Below are 25,846 nucleotides of genomic sequence, written 5' to 3' on the forward strand. Positions count from 1 at the left end.
GGGTTCATCCTGGAACAAAGTCAAGAAAATAGAACAGTCTGAAGGAAGATGACAGCGGCCAAGGATTTTCCTACTGAACCTTTTGGACAAGGCCACTTGCCCGGCCTCCTCTGGTGTGGAACTGACGAGGGCCCCGGTGGGGGGGGGGGGGGGGGGGGGGGGGGAACTAAGCCAGGACATAAGCCCCGCTCAAGAGTGGTCACAGTTTGAGGGCCAAAGCCTGAGAATCCTTATCAGCTTCTGCACAGTGATTCAAAGCCAGTTCAGGCTCAGCCAGAAGGGGGATTTCCTGACCTGCTGGGGGCGAGAGGCAGGAGTCGTTTCCTCCTTCCAAGAAAGAAGATGTGACTATAAGAAGTTCTGTTTTCAGCGAAGTGAAAACACTCCCTTCCCTTTCTCCCCTAAACCTTACTGGAGGGGTCGCAGGGCAGAGGTTCTGACCCCCTCGGGAGGCCCCAGCCAGTCTCGAGGCGGGGGGGGGGGGGGGGGGGGGGGGGGGGGGGGGCGGGTATGGAGCAGAGAGAAGCTGAACCCATAGCACAGAGGCATTTCCCTGCTTTAGAGCAGCTTTGGGTTTGCAGAGTCCTCTTGGCTAACACGGACTCCGTACTCCTTACAGAGCAGGTGCCCACTAAGCATGTCACAGACGCTGTCTTAGGAAGATTTCCTGCAATGCTGAGAGGTCAGGGCAGGACTAGCCTCTGCATTTTGTGGCTGAGAAGCCTGAGGCTCCAGAGAAATGAAACAACTTGCCCAAGGTCACACGGCAGGTCCAGGAACGGGAGATAGGAAACCACAGGTGGAGAGGGAGTGGAGATCTTCACTCGGTCACTGTCACAGAGGCACCAAAGTTCCGAAAACTCGGGAAATGGAGGTTGGGCCAAGTGAAATGAACTGTTCAGCAGAGATGCTGAGGGCAGAGAGGTAGGGCTATGGCCTCTGCTTGAGAAGTGCCCAATACATTCAGAGTCACTAAAACCAACCAACCAACCAAGTAATAGCACTGGGTTTTGGAGACACATCCCAGCTCTGCAAACCTCTGCCTCCATTTCCCCATCTTTAAACTTCAGGGGTTTGGAGTGTGAATTGAATGACATAAATTATAGGCAGGACCCTTAGCACAAGGCCTGGCACATAGTAAACACTTAAATGTCAGTTACCATTATTATTATTAAGACTGATGAAACAGTACTCCTTTTTCCCCATGCAGCTTATTATTATTATTGTTATTGTCATTATTACTAAGACTGACGAAACAATACTCCTTTTTCCCAGGCAGGATCAGCCCCCCCGAGGGCAGGTTGTCATGAGCTCATCCCTTTCACAAATGAGGAAACTGAGGTCCAGTAAGGGATCTCCGCTTCCTTCTTCTGTAAGTTGAAGGAATTGGGCTGGATGCTCTCACTCCCAAGCTGGGCAGGCAGCAAGGAGTAGGGCAGAGAGAGGGATCACTCCCTGCACTCCACTGAGCCCCAGGGCTGCCCTACCGAAGAATGATGCCCCCCCCCCACCATGTCCTGAATGTGAGGCTTCCCAGTTCCCAGCCTCCCAGATGCCCAGGCAGCTTTGAGGTCAGAGACAACAGCTGTGATCCCTTGAGTGCAAAACCTGCTGGGGATCCCTGCTGCCCTGGGAGGGAGGAGGAGGCCGCCGTGTGGCCAGGTGCCTTCCCGGGAGACTCGGTTGGTACCCAGAATCCACCTGCCCCTCAGGGAGAGACTTGCAGCATCTCCTCGTTGAAATCCAACCTGCCCTGCTCCGGGCTCTCTGGTTGCTCCCTGTCCTGGACGACCTTCCTGGGCGTCTTCAGAAATCTGGAATTTGGGCCCCAGGAGCAAATCAGCCCTTGTCCTAGCCGCAGAGAGTTTCCAGCCCACCCAAGCCCAGCCCTGCTTCCCCTTTTCACCTCGGCCCCTAGGCTATTCACCTGAACAGGAGCTTCTGCCCAGGTTCTTTCTTGATGATGTTCAGCTTATAGTAGTGTCGCAGGGCACGTGACATCTTCTCGTAGGTCATGTTCACCCGGTTCTAGAAGGCAAAGCAGTCCCACGTCACCCTCCGCTCCCTACCTTGCTCCTTCCAGGCCTTGGTTTCCACACCTGGAAAGGAGCAGGTCGAACTGGATGGTTTCTTAAGCCCCTCAGCCCAGGGTTCTGTGAGGGGTTACAAGAGTTCCCTTGAGTTTGGGAGGACAAATACGGGGCTGGGAACCATGGGGCAGGAGTGACTCACACATTGCTTTTAAATAGCCAATGTCACAAGTAGTAACAAATAAGTATATATCTAGTTGGAAATGACGACAGCTAGCTCAGTAAGGGGCATATGGTAGGAGTAGTCCCCCGCCAAGCTGCGTGACTTTAGCCAAGGTATTTCCTTCTTCTCTCTCTGAGGGGTGGGCAGTGCAGAGGAAGGGCAAAGAGGCTGGGTTTTGGGGTCAACATAAAGCAGCTGCGTGACCTCGGGTAAGTTTCTTTACCTCTCTGCATCTGTTTCCCTGGGTATAAAATGAGGATAAGAACATCCATCCCACAGGTTTGTTTGAGGATTAAATTAGCTAATCCATAGAGCACTTAGCACAATGCTTGGCAGGTAGTACACGTTCATGAAATGGAATTGCTGCTCTCTGGGCCTCAGTTTCCCTCCCTGTACTATTTGGGGATTGGACCAGGTAAGCACGCCCAAACTTTAGTCCGTTGCATCCTTCCAGCCCCCAGACCACTGAGAGGCAACAAGAGGGGAGCACTGAGCCACACTCTCTGTGTTCAGCCCCTGCTCTGCCATCCACTGCCTGCAAACTCTTGGAAAAACTGCTCTGTGCCTCCATTTCCCCTCTGACGCCTACCTCATGATGTCTCCTGGGAATTAAATGAGTTACTATGGGGAAAGCTCTCAGAGCAGCGCCTAGCAATGAAATCCTATGCCATTTTAAGAAATGCTATCTGGGGCGCCTGGGTGGCTCAGTCGGTTAAGCGTCCGACTTCGGCTCAGGTCACGATCTCGCGGTATGTGAGTTTGAGCCCCGCGTTGGGCTCTGTGCTGACTGCTCAGAGCCTGGAGCCTGTTTCAGATTCTGTGTCTCCCTCTCTCTCTGACCCTCCCCCGTTCATGCTCTGTCTCTCTTTGTCTCAAAAATAAATAAATGTTAAAAAAAAAATTTTTTTTTTAAAAAAGAAAGAAATGCTATCTACTGTAGATCACCATTATTGCTAATAGTTTTTTTTTTTAAGGCTCCTTTTTTAGTTAAATGACTTTATTTATAGACAAGGACACTTGCTTTATATCACCAGTGTCAATCAAGACACTGACATCATAGTTAAAACTTTTCATCTTCTTACTAAAATAAATACTTAATTATTAGAATTTGGAGTCAACCACCTAAAGTCCTCCGGCAGGTGCCCTTTTTAGGTATAGGCGTCCCTCACACTGGGAATGCTGGCCCCAGGGGTTCCCAGCCCTTTCCAGCCCTGACGCCTGATGTTCCCGCAGGGCCTGAGACCTGGATTTCTACCCCAGCTGCCCCCCAGAAACCAGTTTCCTCATCTGGCCCAGCCGCCCCGCAGCAGATGTGGCACCACTCATGGAAACATGCTTTGAAAGTCTCATGGGGCGCCTGGGTGGTTCAGTCGGTTAAGCGTCTGACTTCAGCTCAGGTCACGATCTAGTGGCCTGTGGGTTCAAGCCCCGCATCGGTCTCTGTGCTGACAGCTCAGAGCCGGGAGCCTGCTTCGGATTCTGTGTCTCCCTCTCTCTCTGCCCCTCCCCAGCTCACACTCTGTCTCTGTCTCTGTCTCTCTCTCAAAAGTAAATAAACATTAAACAAAATTAAAAAGGTCTCAAGTGCTAAGCAAGTAGAAGGCAAGATCCCTGAACTTCCCCATCCTCAAGAAGTAACTTCCTGTCCCTCAGTCGCTCCTAAAATAAAACCATCCCAACACATCTGGAGCTGCTGGTGAAGCCCCTGTCCATTGAGGACCATCCCTTAGTGCTGATGGGTCCACTCTGACCCCCTACCCTGTCCTCTTCTGGATGTGTGGAGGTCATCCCACCTGGTGGCTGAGGTTTACCTTGTGGTTTCCCCAGAGTCTGGCAAGCCCGTTTGGATCCACAACTCTGAAGATCTTGGCATTCTTGTCTTCCCACCTGATGTAGGGCTCGTACCTGGTGTCAGAGAGCAGCTGGTACACATAATCCCACAGCAGCCGGCAATCTGCAATAGAGCACAGAGGGTAGGGACAGGGCACTCTCCTGGAGCTGTGAGGACAGGCATTCGTAAGGTGCTTTGGGGCTCATAAGGCCATGCGGCAGGATGGTCAAGACGACAATACTACCAGAAACAGCCACTTGTGGGGGCTTATTGCCTCTTTGATTCGCCTTAACTCTAGGAAGTGGCTACCTTTATCCCCAGGAAGACATAAAGAATTGGGCTCAGAGAGGGGTTGGACATGTCCCGGGCACGGAGCTCCTCAGCGGCAGGCAGACCAAGGAGTCTAACTGTTAAACCCATCCTGTCAAGCACCCTGGTGAGAGGCCTGGGAAAATCAAACGTGCCATCATGGAGAGCAAGCGGCAGAGGGAGCCTGGGAACAAAAGCTTAAGTCCCCCTACCTGGGCCACCAGGCTGGGTCATTTCAGGCAGGTTACCTAACCTCTTCCGAGCCACAGTTTCCTTGTAGGGGATGATATGACAATTAAGTAACATAATATATCCAAAACTCCTTAGCACGGTACCTGGTACAAAGTAAGTGCTCAAAGAATGTTAAGCACTATTCTGTAAGAGATCAAATACTTGTGTTTCAGTGATCCCCAGTTGTTTCTGATCCAGAAGCCAGGCTCCTGCCCCCTCTGTGGTGTCTTAGAATAAATGTAGTTACTCTGCCATGGCTAACCAACACACCTTTGGAAAGGCAGCCAGTTTCTCTGTCAGTCTGTCTGGCAGCCTGTTAGTCAACCCTTTGACAATGAATGTAGAACGGAAGTGTGGCTCTAGAGCCAGACCGCCTGGGTTCACGTCCCAGCTCTGCCACTTATTGCTGTGTGATCGATCGTGGGGGAGTCCCTTAACCTCTCTGTGCCTCATTTTCCTTACCTGTAAAATGGGGCTAATAATACCAGCCTCAAAAAGCCAACGTGGGATTAAATACAAGTCTCAGAATCACACGTGGCACATAGTAAGCACCCAACCATTTATAGATAGATAAATAAATAAATAAATAAATAGCCAGGGTGGCTTAGTCAGTTGAATGTTCGACTTTGGCCCGGGTCATGATCTCGAGGTTTGTGAGTTTGAGCCCCACGTCGTTTAAAGGAGAGGAATACTCCCCCCCTTTTGCACTGCTGATGGGAGTGCAAATTGGTGCAGTCACTCTGGAAAACAGTTATGGAGGCTCCTCAAAAAATTAAAAATAGAACTAACCTATGACCCAGCAATAGCACCACCAGGAATTTATCCAAAGGCTACAGGAGTGCTGATGCATAGGGGCACTTGTACCCCAATGTTTATAGCAGCACTTTCGACAATAACCAAATTATGGAAGGAGCCCAAATGTCCATCAAGCGATGAATGGATAAAGAAGATGTGGTGTAGGGGCGCCTGGGTGGCTCGGTCGGTTGGGCTTCCGACTTCGGCTCAGGTCATGATCTTACAGTCCGTGAGTTCGAGCCCCGCGTCAGGCTCTGTGCTGACAGCTTGGAGCCTGGAGCCTGTTTCAGATTCTGTGTCTCCCTCTCTCTCTGCTCCTCCCCTGCTCATGCTCTGTCTCTCTCTGTCTCAAAAATAAAATAAAAACATAAAAAAAAAAAAGAAGAAGATGTGATGTATATATACAATGGAGTATTACTCGGCAATCAAAAAGAATGAAATCTTGCCATCTGTAGCAATGTGCGTGGAACTAGACTGTATTATGCTAAGCGAAATAAGTCAGAGAAACATAAATATTATATGATTTCACTCATATATGGAATTTAAGAAACTCAACGGATGAGCAAAAATAAAATAAAAACAGAGAGGGAGGCAAACCGTAAGAGACTCTCAAATACGGAGAACAAACTGAGGGTAGCTGGAGGGGTGTTGGGTGGGGGATGGGCTAAATGGGTGATGAGCATTAGGGAGGGCATTTGGGAGGGGCACTGGGTGTTCTCTGTAAGTGATGAATCGCTAAATTCTACTCCTGAAATCATCATGACACTATATGTTAACTAACTTGGATTTAAATTAAGAAGAAAAAAGAAATTTCACTGAATATCTAACCAAAAACTAAAATAAAATATATAGAAAATAAAAAAACAGATTTTTAAAAACAAAAACAAAAAAATAAAGGAGCGGAATACTCACCCATGCCAAGCTCACTGTCTGACTAGGACTGGCTGAACTGGAGACAGGGTGGGCTTGGCAATCCTGGGCAGCACTGACTGCTGTGGCTAGATTGTGGCCAGTACACAGGACAGTCACCCCACACTCCAATAGCCCAGCACAGACCCTCTCATCACCCAGCTCAAAACAACCCTCCTCCCTGTCACTCATAACCCTCTGGGACTTGGCCTCAGCACACCTCCCTCCTGGCCAGGGGCACACAAGCCTCCTACTCACCAGCGATCCTGCCATCAATGGGAGCCTCCGGCATCATGGGGGAGGAGCAGGCTCCCTCAGCCCTGCAGCTGAGCTCTGAACAGTGAGATACGTTGAGGGAGTCCTCCCTGCCAAGGGGCCACCTGGCCAGGTGGCTCAAGGAGCTGGCAAACCCCAGGTGTGGTGGCTGCTGCAGGAGACCCGTTCGGGGGGCCAGTTGAGGTCGCCCAGTCCCCTCTGCAAGCAGATGAGCACCGTTGATTCTGTGGGCCCAGGGCCTCCCCCAATCCCTCCATGCATGCCTGGGATCCCCGTGGGACAGCACTCCTAATGCTTTTCGTCCATCCAGTTCCCAGCTGGAAGGTCAGGGAGGCAATGGAGGGCCAGACAGCCCAGTGCTAACCCCAGCTCCCAGCAGGCAAGTGACATAATCTCTCAAACCTGTTCCCTCATCTGTAAAGTTGTTTGCAAAGCCAAGGGGTGACAGAGCCACATCCAGAATCCAGGTGCCTTGTATCTCAGTCCTATGTCCTCTCCATCCACCCAACAAATATTTACTGAGAACCTTCTGTGAGCCAGGCATTGTTCTAAAATTCTTGGGGACAAATCACTGAACTCAAAACAAGCCCCTGCCCTCATGGAGCTTATATTCTAGCAGTGCGGGAGTGGGAGATTGGAAAGGGAGGGAGATGGTTGAAATAAAAAAGAAAATAGAAAGAGTATACAATGGGGCGGGGGGCGGGGGGCAGGAATAAAGCACTCTAAGGCAGATAGGGAATCCCAGGAAAGATAGAGAGCTATGTGATGGTAAGGGAAGGCCTCACTGACGTGTTAACATCTAACAGACATCTGAAGAAAGTAGAGGAGTGAGCTGTGTGGGTATCAAGAGGAGAGAATGCCAGGCAGAGAGAGCAGCGAATGCAAAGGCCCTGAGGCAGGAGTCTCTGGTTTGTTCAATGAACATGGAGGCCAGAGTGGCTGAAGCAGCAAGAGCAAAAGGGAGAGGGGCGGGAGAGGACAGCAGAGGGCAGGAGGTCATTGTAAAGACTGTGGCTTTGACTCTGAGTGTGATGGGAGCCATTGGAAGATTTTGAGCAGAGAAGCGACACGATCTGCCTTATGAATCTCTCTGGCTGCTCTATTGCAGATAGATCATAGGAGGTCAAGAGCAGAGCAAGGAGACCAGTGAGGAGGTTCTCCAGAGGTGATAGAGGCTGGGCCGTGGACAGCAGTGGAGGTGTGTGAAATGGTTTGATTCTGGATAGATTTTTTTAAGTTTATTTATTTTTGAGAGAGAGAGAGCAGGGGAAGGGCGGGGGGGGGGGGGGGGGCGGGTAGTGGGCACCAAGGATCTGAGGAGGGCTCTGCACTGACAGCAGACGGCCCGATGCGGGGCTCAAGCTCACGAACCACGAGACCATGCTCTAAGCCAAAGTTGGACACTCAACCAACTGAGCCACCCAGGCACCCCTGGATAGATTTTGAAGGTCGAGTCAACAGGACTTGTTGACGGTTGGGATTCTGTGATTTGGGCAGGAAAGAGAGAAAACAATCAAAAGTGACATCCAACGTTTTGGCCAGAGCAATTGGGAGCATGAAGCTGCGGTTTGCTGAGACAAGGAAGCCCAGGAGAGGAGCAGGGTTGGGGGGAGGGAGGTGGGACAAGAATCAGGTGTTTGCTTTAGAAGCTTTTAGGGTTGAGATGTCCATTAGGCATTCCAGGGGAAGTGTGGGGTGCAAACGTCTGGAATTCACAGAGGTCCGGGTATCTGTAGGAATCATCAGTACTAGACGATATTAAACGCCCAATACTACATGAAATTACCTAAGTCTGAGTGCAGATAGAGGAGAGACCCCCTGAGTCTGGGGCTACCCCAACATTTAGAAGTAGGGGAGAAAATGAGAAGCCAAGAGGCTGAGAAGGAGTGACCGTGGGGTGTTCTGGAAGCCAAGGGAAGAGTCTGAGGGGCGGTCATGAGAGGTGACAGTGAATAAGGACCAACATTGGACGCGGACATCCCCACGTTCAGGTCTCTAGAGTCCCTGACAAGAGCAATTTCCACAGGGAGATCAGGAAGAGAGGAAATGGGGACACGAGAAAACAACACTTTGCTAGAGAGGAGAGCAGAGAACTGAGGAGATGGGAGGGGCCAGAGGTGAGGGTTGAGGAGGCAGGGCGGGGGGGGGGGGGGGGGGGGGGGGGGGGGGGGGGGGGGCTCGGCCCACACAGCTGCCTCTTCCATTCATTCCTTTGCCTGGAGGAAGCCCTGCCCTCCCAAAGAGGCAGACTGAGGGGAGGTCCCAGAGCTCCGAGAAGAGCCTCCCTCACCTTCCAGGAGGCAGGGGCAGCGCTGAGGGGGCATCTTCTGCCTGAAGGCCCCTCCGAAAAAGGGCCCACACACCAGGGCTTGCCGCTGGGTCTTGATGTACTGAAGCAGCTCATACAGGACGTCACCTGGGGGTGGGGGCAGGGGGCAGGTCAGTCACCTGCCTCTCAGGGGAGGGCCAGCGTCAGTCACAGCTTCATGCAGACGAGATGAGAGGTGGCAGGATGGAAATGGGTAGGGGAGATGAGAGCCACGGGGAAGGGGAGGGGAAGCGACAGCAGGACAGGACACTGGGGACTCTGCAAACAACAGCCAAACAGCTTCCTGCAGGCCCGCTCTAGCGAGGGGCCCCCCGGGAAACATTTACGGAAAAGGGGACATCTGCCATGCTGGGAGGTGAGCAAGCTCCTCCAACCAGTGCGTCCATCATCCCCCCCTGGGCCTACCTGGGTCTCTGTCAGCACGTTTTAGAGGGAAGCCAGCGAGTTTCCCTGACCTGAACCAGGTGCACGAAGCCGGAAGTCATCCTTGGTGAGGATGCAGAGGGCTCGGCCGTTCATCTCGAAGCCGTGCTCCCCGTGCGCTGCAGAGAGTACTCCTGCTCGGCCCAACGCAGCCAGTGCAGCACGTCCTCCCTGCTCCAGAGTGCCGGCTGGATGCCTGCAACCACCGTGAGGACAGGGACTGGGAAAGGGCACAGGGTGGGGGCAAGGGCTCTCCCCTCAATAATCACTCATGCTTGCACTTCAGGAGTGTCACCTCCCCGAGAAGCCCACCCTGAACACTACACCTGAGCAGATGCTCTTCTGATCTGCCCCCCACTTTGTCACCACGTCCTGTTCTTTTCCTTCCTGGCACCTTACTTTCCTTGTCATTACATTTGACGTACATGTTTAGCTTTGTCATTATCTATGCCTTATGTTTGTGTTCAGTTATTTATTTATTTTTTTTTAGTTTCTTTATTTTTGAGAGCGTGCACGAGAGAGCATGAGCAGGGGGAGGGGCAGAGAGAGAGGAGACAGAGAATCCCAAGCAGGCCCTGTGCTGTTGGCACAGAGCCCTATATGGGTCTCGAACTTACAAACGGTGAGATCGTGACCTGAGCTGGAGTCAGGAGTCAGACGCTTAACCGACTGAGCTACCCAGGTGCCCTGTGTTTGCCTATTTTGTTTTTGGTGGCTCCTCCTACCAGCCCAGCCTGCTTTCCAACTATTAACTCAGCAAATGTTTACTAAGGAACTATTATGTGCCAGGCACTGGGCGGGATGTGCTGGGGCACGTTGTTGTATGTATTCAGCACCCAGGACGGTGCCTGGACCATAGGAAGTGCTCCCTAAACAGGTGTTGACCGATTGCATGTATGATTAAACGGTCCTACAAAGAACGTGTGTTGCCGTTACTGTTTTCCCAATGAGGAAGCTGAGACTCCCAGAGGTTAAGTGACTAGCCTCGGGTGACACAGGTAGCACAAGGTACGGCCGGGCCCAGAATCCAGGTCTGTCTGGCTGCCACTCTTCAGCTCTAATGCGCCAGCTCAGGTCTGGGCTTGCTCAGGGAACCGCCCAGCGGACAAGGAAGTCTCCTGCACCCATTTCAGCGTGTGTGTTCTTATCTCTGGAAATACCCAGACAAGCAGTTGCTTTATTTTATTCCTTCCTATGCTTCTACTCTGCCTGGGTCTATTAGGCAACCAATGCCAAATATTTACCCCACTAATCTGGGTTGTGTTTAACAAGGCCACATCATGGCTTTCTGGACCCTTGGGACTCTTGCCTTCCTAGGCCCCTTCCTCCAGTAAAAAATATTTTAAATTATATTTTATGACTGCATTGCATACAGATGAGTGTATCGTGATGTATTAAAACGTTTTCTTCTGCCTAAAAGTTCATATTTTTTCTCTTGATTTCATTTTATTTTTTAAATTTTTTTAATTTTTATTTATTTTTGACAGAGAGAGAGACAAAGTACGAGCAGGAGAGGGGCGGCAGAGAGAGAGGGAGACATAGAAACTGAAGCGGGCTCCAGGCTCTGAGCTGTCAGCACACAGCGTGATGTGGGGCTTGAACTCATGAACCATGAGATCATGACCTGAGCCAAAGTTGGAAGCTTAACCGACTAAGCCACCCAGGTGCCCCTCTCTTGATTTTAAAAGAAGTCAGAACATTTTTGTGGGCCCCTAAACGTATTGGAGCCCCCAGCCTTGTGCCCACTGTGATGGCAGCCTGGTGCTGCACTTTGTGTGGTTCTTGTCCTCCCGAGAGCTTTTCAGCCCTGTCAGGACCCTGGCCACGTGACAGTGGAAGGCGCCCAGCTCATCAGGGCTGGTGTGACAGGTAGGAAAACTGAGACGGAGGAGGTAACTGTCCAAAGACTAAACCAACCTGTGACTGCCTTGGTCCCAAATTAGCGCAAGAGAGAAAACCAGTTTTCCCGTTTACCAAAAAAGAAAACGTGCATCTGCTTGATCATCGATTCAGCCAATATCTAATGAGCACTGGCCATGTGCCAGGCACTGTGCCACAGCTGGGGACATGGCCCAGGGGGAGGCTGGCAGGAGCGAGGCAACCAACAACTAAGGACAATTCCTGCTCAGCTGCACAGAGGGACGGGGCTCCAGGCTACAAACGCAGAAAGCAGGGCAACACAGCCCGGCTTGGGTGGAAGGAGAGGCTCCCCTTACTTTATTTTGGGACCTGAGAAGGAATAATAAAGAAGAAATATCTGCAATTGAGTAAAAAATTAAGGGGACAAAAAAGAATAGAGGTGGCAACTGACCTTTGCGGTATGTAGTACCATCAAGATCTGACGCTGTTACCTAAGACTGGCAAGGATCATTGGGACAGAAGGAGCCAGGAGATGTGTGTATATTTGCACGCGTGCACATGCGCGCGCACGCGTGTGGGTATGTGAAAATTTAATACATGATAGAGATGGGATTTTAATTCGGTGGAAAAGGATAGTGAACTTAAGACAGGGTAAAACCATGACTGGTTTGCCACCTGGTAAAAATATATTTGGATCTTCACCTGTCACCATTTATCAAAAGCAGTTCCAGGTGGATTAAGACCTAATGAATACAACAATAGAAACCTGAATAGAAGTGGAAATAGGGGGTGCCCGGCTGGCTCAGCCAATGGAGCATGTGACTCTTGATCTCAGGGTTGTATGCTCGAGCCCCACATGGGGTGTGAGGTTACTTAAAAATGAAATCTTTTAGGGGCGCCTGGGTGGCTCAGTCGGTTGAGCATCCGACTTCGGCTCAGGTCATGATCTCGTGGTTTGTGGGTTTGAGCCCCTTGTCGGGCTCTCTGCTGACAGCTCGGAGCCTGGAGCCTGCTTCCGATTCTGTGTCTTCCTCTAGCTGCCCCTCCCCTGCTCACACTCTGTCTCTCTGTGTCTCTCTCTCAAAAATGGAAAAACATTAAAAATTGTTTCAAGGGGTGCCTGGGTGGCTCAGTCGGATGAGCGTCCGACTTCGGCTCAGGTCATGATCTCGCGGTCCGTGAGTTCGAGCCCCACGTCAGGCTCTGTGCTGACAGCTCAGAGCCTGGAGCCTGTTTCAGATTCTGTGTCTCCCTCTCTCTCTGACCCTTCCCCGTTCATGCTCTGTCTCCCTCTGTCTCAAAAATAAACGTTAAAAAAAATTTAAAAAAAATTGTTTCAAATAAAATCTTTTACTTTTTTTAAAAAAGTTTATCTTGGGAGAGAGAATGGGAGCAGGGGAGGGGCAGAGAGAGAGGGAGAGAGAAAATTCCAAGCAGGCTCCGCACTGGCAGTTCAGAGCCCAATGCGGGGCTCAAACTCACGAACCCTGAGATCATGACCTGAGCCAAAACCAAGAGTTAGACATTCAACTGAATGAGCCACCCAGGCACCCCTTAAAAATAAAGTCCTTTTGTTTTTATTTAGAAAAAAATTTCTTAATGTTTTATTTATTTTCAAAAGAGAGAAAGAGAGAGAGTGAGCAGGGGAGGGGCAGAGAGAGAGAGAGACACAGATCTAAAGCAGGCTCCAGGCTCCAAGCTGTCGGTACAGAGCCCAACGTGGGGCTCGAACCCACAAACCCACAAACCGTGAGATCATGATCTGAGCCGAAGTCGGACACTTTACCAACTGAGCCACCCGGGTACCCCTGAAGTCTTTTTTTAAGTGGAAATAGGAAACCCATATGCATTAAACATGGGTAGGTGAGCCCTCAACCACGACGGGAAATTCAGAGGCTATAACAAGTGAAAGATACATTTGATTACGTAAGTTGTGTGTGTGGTAAAAGATACCATAAACGAAATTAAAAGAGGACAGAATAAAGGGAAATATTTACAATGCAGATAACAGATAAAGGGCTAATGTCAGGGCGCCTGGGTGGCTCAGTCGGTTAAGCATCTGACTTCAGCTCAGGTCATGATCTCAAGGTTCACGTGTTTGAGCCCCTCGTCAGGCTCTGTGCTGACAGCTCAGCGCCTGAAGCCTGCCTCAGATTCTGTCTCCCTCTCTCTCTGCCGTTCCCCTGCTCTCACTCTCTCACTCTCCCTCTCTCTCTCAAAAATAAATAAACATTAAAAAAAAAAAGGGCTGGGTCGCCTGGGTGACTCAGTCGGTTAAGCGTCCAACTTCCACCCAGGTCATGATCTCACAGTTCGTGGGTTCAAGCCCGCTTCGGCCTCTGTGCTGTGTGCTGACGGCTCAGAGCCTGGAGCCTGCTTCGGATTCTGTGTGTGTGTGTGTGTGTGTGTGTGTGTGTGTGTGTGTGTGTGTGTGTCTGCCCCTCCCCCGCTCATGCTCTGTCTCTCCCCCCTCTCAAAAATAAACAAACATTTAAATAAATAAATAATTTTTTAAAAGGGCTAATGTCTATCACAGAGGAAGAGCATCTCTACACTGATTTTTTTTTAAGACAAAAAAATCTTACCAGCAATTCACGGTGGAGCAGGATTTCTCAGCCTCAGCACTACTGACACTTTGTACCTGATAATTCCTCCCTGTGGAGGCTGTGCTGAGCTTTGTGGAATGCTTCCCAGCATCCCTGGCCCTCTGCCCACTAGATGTCAGCAGCAAACACACACACACACACACACACACACACACACACTGCCCAACAAGAGTGACAATCAAAAACGTCTGCAGACATTGCCACATGTCCCCAAGGGAGAGGGGCAAAACCACTACCAGTTGAGAACTCCTGCAGTAGAACAAATCCACTAATACTCATGTGGCAGGACGTGACACCTCACTGGTCCCCGACAGGCACAATCAGAGAAGAGTGAGATATCATATGAACGATAGCGCCCACAGCTGGCAGGAATGCAGGGAACAGAATGCCTGGCTGATGGAAATAGAAATGAGGAGCCTCCGCGGGAGGTCCGTCCAGTGGCTACAGAAGTGACCGAGACACAAAAGCTGTGTGGTGTGAAAGCTGGAGGCCACCCGACAGTGAGATTCAGGAGTGCCAGGGGCAGGCCTATGAGCCAGCCAGGGCTTCTGGGGCTCTGGGGGCCAACTGGCCATTGCATTTTTTTTGTGGGATTGCCTATTCCATGATCTTGGAGGCTGTCGACCTGAAAATTCAAAACTATGATCCTGAGTCAGAAGGGTGCATTGTCCCGTGTGTGGCCAGAGGGTTGGGATGGATCCCACACCCCTCTAGCTGTCCTGCCTCCATGGAAACACTAAAACTGCACGAAGGCAGGGACATCATGAACTTGGCAGACAGTATCAACCACAGGTGTGGTCCTGCTACCAGGTCCAGAGACACGGGCAGGGGACTTCCCATACTGTCCCCGAGGGACTCTGAGGTCCCACAGTAGCACTTGAAAATGAAGCCTGTCATCACCCTGCAGTGGGATTGGGTTTTTCTTTCACTACCTCTTGCTTACTCCTACCCTCACCTTTCATCCGTTTACTGCCAGCTTCTCAGGTCCAATAAATACAGAAAAGGGACCTTCCTGTTCTTTATGTCTTCAAAGAATCCCCAGGTCAAAAGGCTTTCCAATAGGACTCGAGACCCCAGGGAAGGATCAAGTTCCAAGCTCGGATGAGCCACCCAGCTCTGGGCTAAATCTCCAACCCCAGGATCTGGGTCCCAGCTCGGCCCCTTGCTAGCCAAGTCACCTACAAGCTGCTCAGACTCTCTTAGCCTCAATTTCCCCCTCTGTGAAATGAGATAAAACACTGCCTCACTGGGCTACTGTGCTGTTTGAGGGGCAGGGTGGCGTAGGGGTTAGGAGCCCAGGCTGCATCTGTACAATCCAGCAACTCACCCCTGAGTGAAGACCTAAGAGCCGTGGTGGGAACACACCCTCCGGAAGACATGTATGCGAATGTCCGGTGGCTCTATTCATAGTAGAAAAGAACTGGAAACATCAGGCAGAGAACGGACAATCAAATTGTGATGTTTGCGGACAATGGAGTGCCGCTCGACCATAAAACAGAGTACAAGGGGCTGCTTCATGTGACATGTGGATTAAAGCTCACAGATACTACGGTGAAGGAAAGAAGCCAGATGTAAAAACACAATCAAGAATAGACGCTAGTCTAGGGAGAGAAGACAGAATAGTGGTCGCCCTTTGGAGGGGAGCGGCCTGGGGAGAGGTGCAAGGCATCTTCCTGGGGCGCTGGAAATGCTCTAGTTCCTGATCTCAGTGGTGGCTGCTCAAGTGTATACATGCATAAGCATTTGTACACTCAAGATTTGTACACATGACTGTATGTAAAGTATGCCTAAAAAAAAAAAAAGGAAAAGGAAAAATATGCAACAATAAGTATCGAAGCTGGCTAAATGACCGTGTTTCCATTTCTTCACCTGCAAATCAAGGGTGACAAATACAGTACTAGCGACGTGGGGCTGTCACAGGATTCTATGAGACAATCAATTTGAAGACCAGGGCCTGGCAGGTCGTATGCACTTTCCAAGATGAGCGGAGCTCTTGCTGTTAGCTGGGGTGACACGGGTAAAGTGCTTGGCACAGGGCCCAGCACACCTCAGAGCTCAGCAATTGCTGGCGAGTGTGATCTAAGGTGTCCACCGCCCCCCCCTCCAAGACGTCTTCCTGACCTGGTTACTGGGATGAGCCCAACTGAGTCTCCCCTTACTGGTACAACCACACCCAGGGGCTTCACCCCAGAGCAGCCCATGCTTCTCCCTCTCTTGGCTGTGACCCACCATATTTTCAGTTCCTCACACCAGCCATCTTTGCCTCTCAAGACTCCAGCCTGATTATCACTTTCCTCTCCCGGCCCCAGCCACTTGCTCCCTGGGGATTTCCAGCTTGGCTAGTTCTAAGCTTCTGGGACAGATCTGGACAGAGACCCTAGAAGGGGAAGCCGGAGGGGCTGTGTATCCAAGACACCACTGGGGGGCTTGAGTATCTCCCTAAAGAGTTAGCACTGTCTCCCACGCACACCCAGAACAGGGTAGGACTTGAAGGCCCCCCTCCCCATCCTGGGCTGCATCTCCCTCCACTGCCCTTATCACTGAGCTTCCAGCTTCCTTATGTAGTCACTGCAGCCCCCGCTAGGATGTCAGCTCCTTGACCACAGACTTTGCCAGTGTTAGTCACTGCTCTCTCCAGCACCTACAGCAATGCCCGGGACATAGTAGATGCTCAATAAATATAAATGGCCTACATGAGTGTGCTGAAAGACTTCCAGGCATCCCGATCTACCCCTCTCTGGCCCCCCAGTCCCACCCCAACCAGGTCTCTCTTCCCACAACACCCCTTTCACTCTTTTGCTCAAGAAACTGACATGGCGGAGCGGCTGGGTGACTCAGTCAGTTAAGCGTCTGACTCTTGATTTTGGCTCAGGTCATGATCTCACAGTTTGTGAGTTCGAGCCCCGCATTTGGTTCTGCACTAACAGTGTGGAGCCTGCTTGGGATTCTCTCTCTCTCCCTCTCTCTCTGTTCCTCCCCCACTTGTGCTTTCTCTCTCTTTTTTAAATTAACTTAAAAAAAGGAAGGAAGGAAGGAAGGAAGGAAGGAAGGAAGGAAGGAAGGAAGGAAGGAAAAGAAAGAAAGAAAGAAAGAAAGAAAGAAGAAAGAAAGAAAGAAAGAAAGAAAGAGAAAGAAAAAAGAAAAAAGAAGAGGAAAGGAAAGGAAAGGAAAGAAAAGAAAACAAAAGAGAAGAAAAGAAAAAAAAAGAAACTGACATGGCTCTCAACTCTCCACCCCAGCAAGTCAACACTCCTCTGTCCTTGTTTCAAGAGCCGCCTCAAGCTGCCCCTCCCCCCCTGATCAAAGCTATTTCCCAGGCACTCTCCTCACCACACCCCCACAGTCTGCTAGACAGAGTGACTTCCAGAACAACAGAGCTGGGCCTACCTTTAACAATCAAATCAGAACTAACAGTTGGCTTCTACCTCCCTGGCAGGGTTCCAGGAGGAACGTGGGAGACGGTAAAGTGCTTGGCCAGTCCTCTAAACATGGGAGCTGTCATCATCCCACATTGGAGGCTTTTGCTCAGCGTAAGTGACAGCCGCAGGTTTGGAGGTACGTGGGTTTGAATCCCAGCCCCACCAGTTTCCTGGGGGGTGACTATGGAGAGGGTAATTCTCCCGATTCCAAGACCAGTGTTCACATCTGTAAGGTAGGAATAATAAAAGAAGCCACTCTCCCGTCCTATTTAAGTGTATTCAATCAGTGCGTATGATATGCCCGCCACAATGCCTGGTCCAGAGTAAATACTCAGCAAATAGTATTCATTATGATTATCAGCATCCTCATTGGTGGAGCCCGCCTGGAAATAGAGGGACTAGCTGGTTTCTCTGCCACAATGACTGCAGTTTAGCAATTGCCATTTTCCGTGGTTTACTGAGTGTCACTGTCTGTCCAGAGTCCCCTCAAATCCATCACCCTATTGTCTATCCTGGTCGTCCTGGCTGATATTGCTTTTCTTGGTAACCACATTCAGTTTTATGGTCACCAGGCCGTGGGGCAGGGCCCGCGCATACGGTTGTGTGGTGTCCTACAAAAAGGCACCGCTAGAGAGAAGGAATGGGAGGGTATGGGAGAAGCCAACCCACGCCCTGGCTGGGTTTGGCTTGGCTTCTTCCCAGAGGAGGGGTCTTTTCAGTCTGCACAGAGATGCACATGGTCTAGCCCAGGCCCTGACTTTAGGGAGCAGGAGGCTCTTTGTCCCGAAACTGCTGGCTTTGGGAATCTCCCATCTGTTTGTTGTTTGCCATATTCCCTTTCACTGGCAGGTGACAACATCACTGTCAATACTCAAAGCTTCCCAAACACCCACTTCTAGTCTCCAGCCTCCCCACTCCACCCCACCCCACCTCTCCCTTGGCTCCTGCTTCCACCTAACTTACTGCTTCTCTTGCCTTGATCTAGGGCAGTTCCTCAGACCATTCTAATTGCAACCCGCAGTAAAAAAAAAAAAAAAAATGCATTTTACATTATGACCCACACAAGCATGTACTTATAACGAGCCAAAACAAAGTATTCACGAGATTACAGCTACCTTTACCATTTATGATGTACTGTGAAATGTTCTATTTCATTAAAAAATTTTTTTTTAAATTTTTTAAAATTTATTTTTGAGAGAGAGAGCATGAGTAGGGGAGGGGCAGAGAGATAGGGGGACAAAGGATCTGAAGCAGGCTCTTCGCTGACAGGGGCAAACCCGATACGGGGCTCGAGCTCACGAACCGTGAGATCATAACCTGAGCCGAAGTCGGACACTCAACCGACTGAGCCACCCAGGCGCCCTGTTCTATTTCATTTTTTAAAAAATACTTATTTTGACCCACTAAACTGATTTCACTCCTTAGTCCTGGCCAAATGCTTTGTTTTTTGTTTTAAGAAGATAGAAGTTTATTGAATACACCGCAACGAAGGGGCAGGCAGGACAGCAGAGGAGGGGTTGTCTGCCCTGACCAAACACTTGGGAAAGCACTGTTAGGACACAGCTGTATAAAATGCGGCCCTTGAATGTATTTCCGGGAGCAGTGGTGTCACCCAAGAGTTTACTAGAGGTATAGCTTACTAGAGGCTCACCCCAAACCTACCGAATCAGAACCTGCATTTCTATAACGCTCCCAGGAGACTTGCGTGCACACGAAAATTCGAGATGCTCTGGTCTAGGATGGCTGGAAGCCACTCTGTTAGACTTGACTGTTGGGGCGCCTGGGTGGCTCTGCAAGTTGAGCATCCCGCTCTTGATCTCAACCCAGGTCATGACCTCATGGCCATGGGTTGGAGCCCTGCGTCAGGCTCCATGCTGACAGTACGGAGCCTGCTTGGGATTCTCTCCCCCTCTCTCTGCCCCTCCCCCACTGGCACTCTCTGTCTCTCTCAAAATAAATAAATTAATTTAAAAAAAAAAGAATTGTACACATTAACATAAGTGCCTGGGGACTCTCTATAAGTGAAGGATATGAACTTGAGCAGCAGCATGAACACCTGTCGGAATACCCCAAGGGAACTTCTCCCGTGTTGTACGCTGCGAGGGCGTTGCAGAAACGTGTCCTCCCTCTGCCCACGATGTCTGAAAATCAGACGTGGCGCTCTATGGTCTCTGCCCGTGGCTTGTTCACAACTAGGAGCTTTGAAAGTCAATTTCTAAACGCAGAGATCTCAATTCTTCTGCAGCCAACCGTGGGAAATTCACAGAGCTTCTTTTTTTTTTTTTTTTTTTTTTTTTTTTTTCCAGAGAATCAGCTCCAGGAAAATGTGGCAGCTCAGGACCAGGAACTAAGAGTCTGAGGCATGAGGCCCCATCTGGCCGCTAGCTGCACAGAGTCTCAGTTTCTCTGTCCTCAAACGCGGCTGTGCTGGTGACCATCTCTAAACTGCCTCCTCAAAATCCCCTGAGCTGTCCCTAGAGGCTGCATCACCGCCCCCAAGACCCACTCCCCGGGACCTCAGCCCGGGTTCCCGTAAGTGGTCCCAGGGCCTGTACTGCCTTCACGGCTCCCGACTCACCCCTGACCTTGGGGAGACCCTCATGGATGCAGCCTGGGGGAGGGAAGGTATGAATCCCCTTTCACTCTCCACTTGCGCAGAGGGAAGCCTCATTGTGAGTCTCCTTTTGTGCGTGCAGAGCCTGGGGGATCCAGCCCCTCCGTCTCAGCCCCCTTCCTGACACTAGACAGGACAGTCACCCCCAGAGTGGACTCTGCCCTGCTCTACCGCACATCTTTGTCGGGCAAATAAACACGGAAACGTAAGCTCTGCAGGGAACTTGTGTGTGCCACTTGGCACCCACTCACAAAGCTAAGCAAGATTTGTTTTGTTCGTTCACCTTCCTGCTGAGGCAAATCATCCTGCTGATAAGAGGAGCTGGAGGTGGAGGAGGGAAGGGGGGTGGGTGACGGGGGATAAATACTCAGAGAGACGCCCAGCGAGGGAAACTCAATTTCCAGAAACGTAAGAAAGGGGCATGACATCACCACAGCCGTCTGAAAGGTCAACCCCTCACTGGGGGTCAGCAGTTCGCTCATGTGGGACGCTGTTGACAGGAAAATGAGTCATTTAGCGCTCCCAGTCTTGGAAGACTGCTAGATATTTACCAAAGGCCAGGACTTGTTGCCTGAATACTTTCAGAAGTAAATATGAGTCATGAAATCTAAGAAGTACAGAGGACGCTGCTGGTGCCCTGCCCATGGCCCTTGGCTCTCACCTCTACTCTCTGATGGCCGCCAGATGTCGAATGTGAGCACCTGACTCTGCGCCTGACTTTGCCAGCGCAAAGGGCAACTTGGAAAGGGAAGGTGGGGATGAAGCCGAGCCAAGCCAGCTGGGTTTGCTAGCTCCTTCCCAAAAGGGGGTCTTTTCAGTTTGCAGTGGAGTCAGTGGAAGCAGCCTCACCCCATCACGGATGGGAGGCAGGTGAATGAAAACCCAGCTTCCTTACCCCCGGGCTGGGATAGCTCAGGGTGTGCTCTCACTGTCCCCCACAGGTCCCCACTGGTAGTGAGCCCCAGTTGTCCACCGTGCTACAATTTACATTTAAATTGGATTTCAGGAGCACCTGGATGGCTCAGCCGGTTAAGCGTCCGACTTCGGCTCGGGTCATGATCTCACAGTTCACGAGTTCGAGGCCCTCATCAGGCCCTGTGCTGACAGCTCAGAGCCTCCTTCAGATCCTCTGTCCCCCTCTCTCTGCCCCTCCCCAACTCGCACGCACACACACTCTTATTCTCTCTCAAAAATAAATAAACATCAAATAAAAAATAAATAAATTGGATTTCCTTCGCTCCTCTGTGGGGAAGTACTTCAGGGCCTGTTTCTGGAGAAATGTAGCCAAAGGCAGTAGGACTAGTACCCCAGGAGTTCTAAATCGGCACCCTGAGTTGAGTAACCAGGGAACAGGCTGGCTGAAGAGAAGAGGAAATTCTTGTCACTAGAACATGCAGGAACACCTGGTGACTGACTCAGAGCGGCCCCACCGAAAGGGGCTTCAAAAAATTAAAAGTCTGGTGTAGTTGTGTTTGCCAAGGTGATGACTACATTTTCTAAAGCCCCACTCCTCTTATAACCTCTTACCCAGTAACTCTGAGCTAGGCACCCAAAAGAGAGAGGTAACTGAAGGTTACTTGACTTTGGGCAGAACACAACTTTCTGGCCCCCAATTTCCTTATTTGGAATGCAAGTGAATTACCTGAGGGACCTCAGGTCTCTACAGTGTTGATCTTCTAGGACTTGGTGTGCCAGTTAGGAGAGTGGACTTTGAATATGGGGAGGTAATGGGGGATAATAGAGGACCTCGTGGGACCTGCAAATAAGCCCCCCCAACCACCACTGAGGCTTGGTGTCCTCAGCTGCCATGAGATGTCATCAAAGGTCCTTCTTCACGGCAACACTCAGGGTCTTCAGCTCTGTCCCCAAAGTCCCATTTTTCCTCATCACCACGGTTTGGGTTGTGAACAGAACCCAAATCCTACCCTCTATGTAACTGTTGCCAAACATCTCCTTGGAACAGCCCTGAGCTCCAAGCTACCTACCGGTCAGGGCTTGCGCTCGGACAAGACGGAAACAAGAGAGGTTCCTCACAGAGCCCCTTGCCCCTGTCCCCACATCACACTCCCGCTTCCCTCCACTGCTGCTCTGAGGCGTGAGGGCACCCATGTTCTGTGGTTCTCTCGTATCCATGAGTCCCCGTCTTCCCACAGGCTGCATTCCTCGCTAAGAGAATGCCACACTGTTTCCAGCAAAGGCAGCCAGGTCCCCCCAAGGCCTGTGAAGTCACGCCCGCTGCTCAGTCCTGTCAGCAGCTCAAAAAGTAGGTCGTGGCCAGGAAATCAGAAGGGTATGAAATCAGTTAAGCAGTGTTCCAGCCCCTGGATGAGCCGAGCAAGAAGTGGCCTGGATGCTTCACAATCCCAGTCAGATGTACCCGCCCACAGCCACCCCAAGAACCGCCTCCCCCCACCCCAGATTAAGACCTCCCACTGGCAGTCAGCTTGCTGCCTATCTTATGATTCCCTTGGCTTAGGAAGTACATTTAAAAATCTCTTAGAGGATTATCAGCAGGGCCAAGGGTTGGCCTTAGCAGGGAGAGCCCATGTGCTCTGGAGCATGTCACTTAGCTTTTCCACCCCTCAGCTCTGGCAACTGAAACAATCTACAGCCTGTTCTATGGTTAGGAGTTTCCTCGGGAAAATGAAATAAAAGGATATGGCCAATATGTCTCCCATGGCTCTCCTTGGGTGGGTTTGATTGTTTTACATATTCTTCTGCTTCCCTGCCATTTCCCAATTTTTGACAATAAGCATATGCTACTTTAGGAATAATAAAAATGAAGCATAATTATTTAAAAGAGAGTTCTACATACATACAACTATGGTTCACTGTTTCACCTCATCTGGCTTCCTCATTGGCAACATCCCCAATCCTTTGTCTATAGGCTGGAAGAGATCCCATAGCTCATTTGATCCCAACCCTCATCTTACTAATGAGGAGACTTCTCGTCTTCACCCTTGACCATGGCAGCTGCCTCCCCGCAGTGAAAATTCACATTGACCTCCTCTGACTTCCTCACCAAGGAAAAGTTACAGAAAACCCAGCAGAGAAATAGCAAATGGAGGGAAGGTAGCCTCTTGGGTAAGAAGTCCATGTGTCACATTTATGTCCTTTAAAAACATCAGCCTCTGGGGCTCCTGGGTGGCTCAACTGGTTAAGCATCTGACTTTGGCTCAGCTCAGGATCTCACAGCTTATGGGTTCAAGCCCCACGTCAGGCTCTGTGCCGAAAGCTCAGAGCCTGGAGCCTGCTTTAGATTCTCTCTCCCTCTCTCTCTCTCTCTCTCTGCCCCTCCCTGGCTTGCATCCTGTCTCTCTGTCTCTCAAAAATGAATAAACATTTAAAATTTTTTTTCAATAAAAAACATAAAAACATCAGCCTTTCTCCTCCCCTCTACTCACGGAGTCTTCCTGGCAGCTTGCAGATTCCCCCTTCACCCAGCAAGTCCATTCCAGCTTCCAATTTGGCCTGGGTGCCTGGGGGTGGTGTGGCTGCCTCGGGGCTCACAGAAAAACTGGCCAATTCTCCCTCCTAGAAAGTAGAAAAGCCGGGGCAATCAAAGAAGAGCCTTCTTGGTGAAGGCTCAGCCATCCTTACATGTATTAAGATTTTTTTTTTTCCAGTGGAAAGAGCAACCATCTCTGCATCTGCCTTAAAGGTAGGAACCATGTATGTCTTCAGCTTGGTACCTTCGACATCTTGTACGCAGTGGACGCTTGATCAATTTCACCTTTCTGATGCAAGTTTTTCACGAATGTGCCTAACCCCACCAGAAGCCTCCCCTGCCAAGATCTGATAGTACGCTGAAAATCTAAGAGCCTGGGGATGCTCTCTGGGACCTTGGTGAGAGGACACAGGGGACCTGAGGGGCCAGGATAAAAAGATCTGAAGTCAGAAATAAACAAGCAACCAAGTAAATGCTGTTTTCAAGAGAAAAAAGGAAGGATAAATTTCTAAATCCCAAGGTCCCACCAAGGGAAGCCTGTATCTTTACAATTTTACAACCAGCTTCGCCCCAGAGGTATTCGGTTCATCCGTTAGGATGAGGGCATGACAAAAGTGACAGGATTTTGTAGAAACAGGAGGATCCTTGGGACTTATGCCCAGTCACAGGTGCCACCCTGTGAAAAGCAAAAGTGAAACCAGTCCCAGCAAGTCATTTTCCCGATCTAGGATCTTCAAGAGCATTACCTTCATCTCTTGGTGTCTGAGGAGGGCAACCTGCAGTGAAAGACTGGGGATTTGGAGCCACACAGCAAACTCCAGAAGCCTGCAGAGGAGGATTTGGCAACTTTTGGGGTAGCTCTCAGGGCATTTCTGGCTGGGACCCAGCCCCCCTGCTCCGTGGGTGCTGTTTCCCAGGTAATCCAGCCTCCAAGGTTGCCACTGGGAGGGAGGGCTTGCCAGGCTGGAGAAGGGTCTAGGGTCTAGGGCCTGATACTCACAGGAAGCCCCTCGTGGACTCTTCAACCCTCTTCCAAGCATTCTAATACCAGCCAAATCCGGGGTTTTAACTGCCTGGGAAATGCCAGCCAGGGAGCTGCTGAGAGGGGTCTGGGCCTCAGCAGGAAGGCCAGGGGAAAGGTCTGATAAAATATGGATATGTATCTGAAACTTGATCATGGAGAGAGGAGGTGGAGAAAGGCCTTGGAGGTGGGAAGAGGGAGTCCAGCTCTGGGGCGGTTCTGAGGCTGCTGGGGAAATACGGTAAAGGCGGAGGGACTGCTAAGGAGTGAGAGGGGTGGGGGGAGGCCTCCGCGGTCGCGTTTGCCAGCTGTGAGGGTCTGGTTTGTGCAGGAACCTCCTGGGACATCACAACTGGTTGATGGAGGGGTGAGGAGGAGGTGTGGAGGAGCAGTATATAACACAGAAGGGCTGGAGGTGAGTTAGGAGGAGAGAGGGCCGGCGAGAGAGGGATGGAGGGTGAAGTTTGGTTATGTGTTGGAAAGCGAGATTCCAGCCAGGAAAAAGTTCTGATAAAATGAGTATGGAACTTGATTGAGGTAATGGAGAAGGGATGGGGGGCAGGAGGCTCAGTTCGCGCACTGCGCACTGCGGACTTCAGCCCAGCCGCTGGGCTCTTACCTGCATCACAGGTGGAGAGGTGAGGGAGCCACCGGCTGTCCGTCGTGAGCGCTCCGCCGGCTGCGGCTGCTGGGCCTCCTTCCCCCAACCCCTAACTCGGCTCCCAAAACTGGAAGGTGGCCTAGGAGGAAATCTCTTTCGAGAAGAGAAGCGCCGGGTGGCCTCGGGTTCCCGGGGCGAGCAGGCTCACAAGGGCGCTCCGGTAATCTCTATCCTTCCGGGAAACGAAAACGAAAGAGCGGGATCCGGCTTCCACTCCCGCCCCGGCGGGCTCCGGGGAGGCAGGGGCCGGCCCTTGCGGGAGCAGAGCCGCGGGCGCTATCTGCTCGCCAGCCCGGAGGCGTCGGTCCTGCCGGCGTGCCCCCGCCAGTGGACCGACCCTCCTCCGGCCAGCCTGGCCCTGGTTTCCAGGGGCATGGAGGTGAGATGCTGCGGGATCTGGGGAGCCGAAGGAACCCCTGGTCTTGGGCTCAGGACAGCAACAGACCACCTTCATGTCACCCCTGTGTGTCTCCGCATTTGGATGGGGACGGGTCCTCTGATGCTGTCCGCCTGGACCAGGTGCCTCGCCCCTTAGGGATGGGTGACTTTCTTGGCCCTGACCCCGCCTCTGCCTGCCGTTTGGCCCGCCCAAGCCCCACCATCAGAGGGGCTGTGGTACCCCCTGCTGCCTTAGACCCCAGTACTCAGTGGAATCCCCCTACACCTTTTCCCAGGCCGCTGGCTTCTCCAGGCAAACCAACACACTCACCGGAGGAAAAGGAGAAAGCCTGACCTTGTGCAGAAATTCCCAAGGGGGTAGATGCTGTTGCAAATGCTTACTTAGCACTGATACACCATGAGCTCCTAGAAACTAATAAGAACAAGGCCAGAAACCCAACAGAAAAAGGAGCAAAGGATATG

General features: G+C 51.1%; 1 protein-coding gene across 1 annotated transcript; it reads right to left on the reverse strand.

The window, feature by feature from the left end:
* Positions 1–593: 593 nt before the first annotated feature.
* ETV7 (ETS variant transcription factor 7) lies at positions 594–25,145 on the reverse strand. Its single transcript, XM_042938575.1, is given in 9 exon segments — positions 594–1,814; positions 1,928–2,028; positions 4,065–4,207; positions 6,587–6,802; positions 8,895–9,020; positions 9,389–9,472; positions 9,475–9,552; positions 23,260–23,389; positions 24,944–25,145. Coding segments are annotated over 9 exon segments (990 nt in total). The 5' UTR covers positions 24,950–25,145; the 3' UTR covers positions 594–1,708.
* Positions 25,146–25,846: the final 701 nt, after the last annotated feature.

The sequence above is a fragment of the Panthera leo genome, chromosome B2 (assembly GCF_018350215.1).
Source record: "Panthera leo isolate Ple1 chromosome B2, P.leo_Ple1_pat1.1, whole genome shotgun sequence".
NCBI lineage: Eukaryota > Metazoa > Chordata > Mammalia > Carnivora > Felidae > Panthera > Panthera leo.